General features: G+C 31.7%; 1 protein-coding gene across 1 annotated transcript in view; it reads right to left on the bottom strand.

The window, feature by feature from the left end:
- BMP5 (bone morphogenetic protein 5) overlaps positions 1-5,585 on the bottom strand; it is a 114,405-nt gene extending 108,820 nt beyond the window's left edge. Inside the window, exon 1 of the mRNA XM_055330452.1 lies at positions 4,461-5,585. Within this exon, the coding sequence (XP_055186427.1) occupies positions 4,461-4,950 (490 nt within the window). The 5' untranslated portion in view covers positions 4,951-5,585. The remainder of the gene's footprint in view (positions 1-4,460) is intronic.
- Positions 5,586-6,000: the final 415 nt, after the last annotated feature.

Here is a 6,000-nt window from a genome sequence, read left to right on the forward strand (position 1 = left end):
GAATAAATGGAAGAATGAAAGGAGGGAAGAGTTGGTGGGTCAGGCAGTCCCAAGCCCTCTGAGTTTATGTTATCATACCTTCATAGTTCCAGCTGTTAACTTCTGATTAAACTTTTACAACTGGCAATTTGTGAGTGACCACTGAGATGAGCAAAAAGGTTTTAATTAAACTATGTAATTAAACCTATGTCCGCAGCCATGCCCATCATTTGACAATAATGTGGCTTTAAAGAACAAGAATCCCTTGGGTCACATTCATGAATGCCAAGGGCTGTTGAAGAAGAAAGTAAAAAGATTTCCACTCTCAGCAACTTCTTTTCTCTTCAAAAGTTAGAGTTGTTAAAGAATTATTGTTTTGCCCAATAGTAGCATTTGTTATTCCATGCCTATCCATGAATAGGTACTATAAGGGTTTTAGGCCATCTTGTCTCCCTTCCCATCACCACCTCCCCCAAAAATCTTACAAGTGTTTATAGGTATGTTTATGTTACGCAAGTGTTAATAACCCTGTTGGAAAGACTACATAGATAGGCATCTTTAGGTAGATCTGTGTATAAATTCCTCTCCACTGGGCACTTGAGTCAGCCAAAAGCAACAATAAATATCAATGATGTCTTTCAAACCTGTCAACCAAGAACATAAGCAATTTTTTCTTTCAGTACCAGGAGAGTTTAATGATTTGGGGAAGTGAGGGGAGAGAGTTTAATTTAAAGTTTTCAAAGATTTTTTCTCTATTTCATATTTTAAAATGCTAAATATGTTGTTATAAAATATGAAAAAAATATAAGCATCACATTCATGTACTTTCATGCTTTAGAATTAATACATGTTCTTGAAATATATCTAAGAAGTTTTTGACTTCAAGCGAACTGATCAGAAACCATTTTAAAAAAAACAAAATTCTTCTTTATCAGAGAAATACATGTAGCCATGGAATATTATGAAAATCAATTTCCTGCATTCACTGTTTTTTGTAATTTCCTCTAAAACATCTACAATGTTGTGTCATTTTAATTGTACTATCACCAAGCAATCAAATAAAATTGCCTTCTAGCTAAAAGATCTTCAGAAATACACTACATGTTTATCTTAATGTAAACAGAAGATATACTTAAAAATTGCAAGCAAGTTGCCTAATCTTCCCTTTTATTTGCATAGATATCTGATATATAAACGAACCCTTAACATTTTTGAAAAAGATGGTTAAAAAAGAAGAGATTTACCAGAAAGATATTTTTGTGTTTAACAAAATAACATGGTACTAACTAAGCAAAGATGCCTGGGACAGTCAACAGTTTTAGGGACAAAGCAGAAGAGTCAACCTGTAAAAGCTGAACACTAGACATTATGACACTGACGAAAGTTGGCCTAAAAACAATGAATCCAAGAGAGTGGAAAATTTCTCTTCACACAATAATTAATATTTGTCTCTTCAAAATGAAGAAATCACTAAAACAATGTAAAGGTCAAAATAAGGTGCTTGTTTTCATATCTATTTGTTTACATTGGCCTTAAGGCAATTTATTCACTTTTTTTTTCTTTTAGGAAATTCTCATCTATTTTCTTTTATGAACAAAAAATTAATCTCATCTGAAATTTTAAAAAATAGATATTTTGTTAAATGCTTCAGTTTAAATTAACTTAATGGATTTTGATGAGCAAAACTAATGTCAGAAAAAAATGTCTTTCTGAATGACAGTAATTGTAGAAAATCCATTATCTGACATGAAAATGACATATAGAAGCATTAATATAAAGGATGCTATTACATCCTTTTAATGTAATTCAACTTATTATGGGAACTGTCAATAGATTCTTTTCACATATTTAAACATCCAGGTGATTTCCTTAATACAAATCCCTGGCCTAGTGCTAATTTGTTCATTTGCCCTTAGTCCCCACTGTATACATATCTTTTAAGATACTAAAATAAATAAATAAATAAAATCCTCTTGAGTCTTATAAGAACATAAAAAATAATTACAGTACTATTTGTTAATTAATATTACATTAAGAACCACTGAAACTCTTAGTACAGTTAATTATGATATTCCACTTTTACCTTTTCTAAGTCTACTTTGACCAGTTTTATTATGGAAGAAATACAGAAGTTAAAGCCTGTACTAAGTAGTGATTGGTTGTAAGTTTTGGAAATATTAAAAGGCACGGTCTAAGGATAAAAGAAATTGTGGTTCAATTTTCCTCAGAGACTCCTAGGAAAAACCTGGTATCAAAATCTATTTGTCAGTATTTTCACATGAAACATTTAGGTTGGACTTATTAAATAAAGAAAAAAAAATATGATTTATTACTGAAGATAAATTGCTGTTTAGCAGTTCTAGCATGATAAAAATAAATATTTTCTGAAGCTTATATCTGATATTGTTTCTATGGCGCAAAATGAATAATTGTGTTTCATGATATAGTTAGTAAACTGCTTTGTTGTTATAATCCAAACAATACAACCAAAATTTCATTGATTTAAAAATATAGGTATTCTTTAGAGATAAAAACAGTTCTAGAAGTCACTGAATAAAACTATTTATTTATTATTGTTTTTGGCTTTCTTATTCTGTATAAATGTATAAAAAGTAATGGCACACAGATTGAAAAATCATACTTAATTCCTTTCTAAAACAAATACATTTCTTTTGTGAATGAGCAAAGTATTTGATTTCAATAAAATATATTTTTAGAACAGATTCATGACTGAGCTTTTGTTTTTAAAAATACATAACACATTCTTGTCTGTCAGATTTTAGATGACCTGAACTAATCTTTTCAGTGACTTATTTTATGCATATGTAAATCATGCTAGATTGAAATTTTTCTATTAGAATATTACAGCTTCATTAAATTATTGAATAATGCCTTCGAAATTGCAACAAACTAAAATATGCGATAAGCCACACTGCATACCACTTATAGTAGGAAAAGGCAATCAAACTAATTTAGAATTAAGCCATATTTTAATGGCTTGAAAGTTCCAAATGAAACCTGTTAATTATATGCAGAAGTAAAGGCTTCCAGGACACCTGATTAGGGCAACCAATGATGACTTACTAAAACTTAATAATGAGAGCTTTGTCTCTAGAAACATGAAACATGATTTATTAAGTACTTTATCCTTTATGCTAGGATTGCTAAGAGCAAATGAGCAGAGCATATTAAGCAACATGTTTTATAAAAGCATTCATGTATTTGAATTTGTTGCTATCTGACTTTTCAAAGACTATTTTCTTTGAGATATTATACAAGGAAGTTTTTAATTAAGTATAATAAAACATGTCAATTTTAAGTCAAAGCAGATTGCAGTTTTCAAACAAAGTTTTGAAAGTTCTTACATTAAAATGTTTCTAATTCTTTCAAGTTGATTAAATTTGTTTATAAAAATGTTGCCTTCAAAATTAAATATATATTGTTATTTTTTGAATGTCTGAAGATAGTGAATTTTCATGTTTAGCCTCTACTAAAACTTTTTTTAAAAATACCATCCTTGTAAAATCATTGTAAATGGCGATTCCTTAATATTTTTTGAGAGATGAAATATTGGGCACTAATTTACCATTTGATATTGTCAATATTTAAAAATTACCATGAAAGTACCAGCACTGAGTAACTCATAATTTAAGAAAATTATTCTCTAATAATGCTGCTAATTAAAGAACTTTTCAATTCATTTTTTTTATCTTAAAGGAAAAGGAAAATTTTGCATAGGTAAACACCGTCACAGCATGTTTTATATTTCTTGCTTCTGGAAACAATCAAATGGGTATGATACCATTTCATCATTAAGAAGTTAAGAAAAGTTAGTTTGAAGATTCCTTTCCAAAATATTTTTCACAGAGTTTCAGAATCTCTCCCTGAAAATCTTGGATAGTAATCTTTTATAGTATTATTTGATCTTAGTTCATTCATATTTTAGGATATTCATATTTTCACAGTAGCTGACCCCCCCAAATGAGAGTTTTTAGGTGGCATATAAATGTAATCTTACATGTTTGTTAAATTGCTAACAAAAAAAATGTTTCAGAATGTCACTTTACTTTTCAATCTGCAAAAGCTTGTTTCTTTTTTATTTGTATTATTATTTTTTTACCCATAGTACAGCTATCCTCATAAATTCTCCTTTTTTGTAGACTATTGCCTATTTATTCATACATTAAAGCAAGATTGAAATTTTAACAAGACCTAAAAGGACCCAAATCTATCCAATCATGTTTAATTTTAGCTTTTCATATTTAAAAAATTAAATATATGTAGTATGTATGTGTGTATGACTTTGTTGCCTAAAGCAAAATCTTACATGGTATCAGTGAAAGGAAGGAAACAGAAGCTGGAGAAGAGAGTTATAGAAAATGACTTTGTATAAACACGACCACCTACCAAGCAGCTACTTTACTATTAAAAAAACTTCCACTTAGTAATAATATAGTTTAACAAATAAAAGAACAACATACCTAAATTGACAAAGCTCATGACCATGTCAGCATCATTCAGAAAGTTGGTATCATGTAGGCTGGCTAGAGGTGGGCTCTGGGTGGTCAGAGGAGTTGTTCGAGATAACTGTATGCGACGAGGGTACCCATTGGGAGAGGCTGGATATCCTTTTCTTGTTCCTCTGGTCTCTCCTGCCAGGGATGCCCTCACTGAGTATTCTGACTCTTCGGGATTTTCTTCATTGGCCATAGCATTGTATAGGTCCAGCATAAAGAGAGGTGCAGAGGAAGCTTGTTTTCCAGGTGAAAATGGTCTGGGTCTATGAGGCAAACCCAAGATAGAGAGAATTTCTCTCTGTATTTCCCGTCTTTCATGGTTCCGTAGTCTTCTATAAATAAAACTGGAGTGAACATGATTGTCTCCCAAACCTCCTTTTGCATAACCCACTAGAACCCAGCAGCTCCAGAGGAAACCCACAATACTCCTAAGTAGAAATACAGTCAGATGCATTTTTGTCCAAAAGCAAAAGTTGATATTTTTAGTCCTTCTTGTCCTCTTAAAAAAAAAAAAATCTAAGTTCCTAGGAGGTACGCTTTCCCAGGAGCTGAAAAAACAAATTTACCTATTCTTCATGACAGTGACATTTCTGAACATAACATTCTCACTGATTTTCCTGTCCTATTTTAAATATTTTGGAATATGTCAAGAGTAGTTATTTCAAAGAAAGCTGAAACTTGGATTTCCAATTATCCACAGTTGTTAAGAGTTTTTGCTGCATTGATGTAGCAGAAGACGGCTAATATTATTTGATCAGATGACCTATGCATTCCTATATGGATTTATGATAATCAGGCCTTTGGTATTTGAATCAACGAAAGTTGATCTTCTGATAAACTGTAGTTCCCAGAGTTATCTTCACTTGCTCTTGAGTTCTTCTCAACCCTTGAGCTCTTTCCAAGACAAATCCTGATTTCTGAATCACAGATCTATGCTGGTCTGCACCTTGGTGTTGGAATATATATTTGTCCGGCAGCTTGGTGATAACTTTACCATCTTTTGTGTCGTCTTAGTGTAAAATAAGACTCAAGGTTGTACTATTCAAGTAAATGTGTTTCCCTGAATTTACTTGAAAACCTTCCTGTAAGTCCATTCAATCCCTTTCTCCTTCTAACTGTTAATTCCACCTCCAGCAGGCACAAATATACCAGCCCTCTTCAAGGGAGATCTAAAGAGTAATGTAAGCACGACCCTGCTGGGAAAGAAGAGGCTTCTCATTGTAATTTGAAACTGGTAAAGCAAAAAGAACTTAACCCTTTTGCTACCAGGAAAGCCTTCATTTTCACAATTTCATAGCCACGCATCTAACAGAGCACAGTGCTACATGGAGCACAGAAGTCCTGAAGGGGAGAAAAGCCAGTTTTCAAGCAGCAGACTGAAAATTTTGCCACCACTTTTATCTAGTACTCTTTCAGATCTTTCTTTTCATAGTACACATTTAATATACTTCTATATTAAGTCTCAGGTTGTGAGTAAATTAACATACATCTCAGTTCTGTATTT

Source organism: Nyctereutes procyonoides, unplaced genomic scaffold (genome assembly GCF_905146905.1).
Source record: "Nyctereutes procyonoides isolate TBG_1078 unplaced genomic scaffold, NYPRO_anot_genome, whole genome shotgun sequence".
NCBI lineage: Eukaryota > Metazoa > Chordata > Mammalia > Carnivora > Canidae > Nyctereutes > Nyctereutes procyonoides.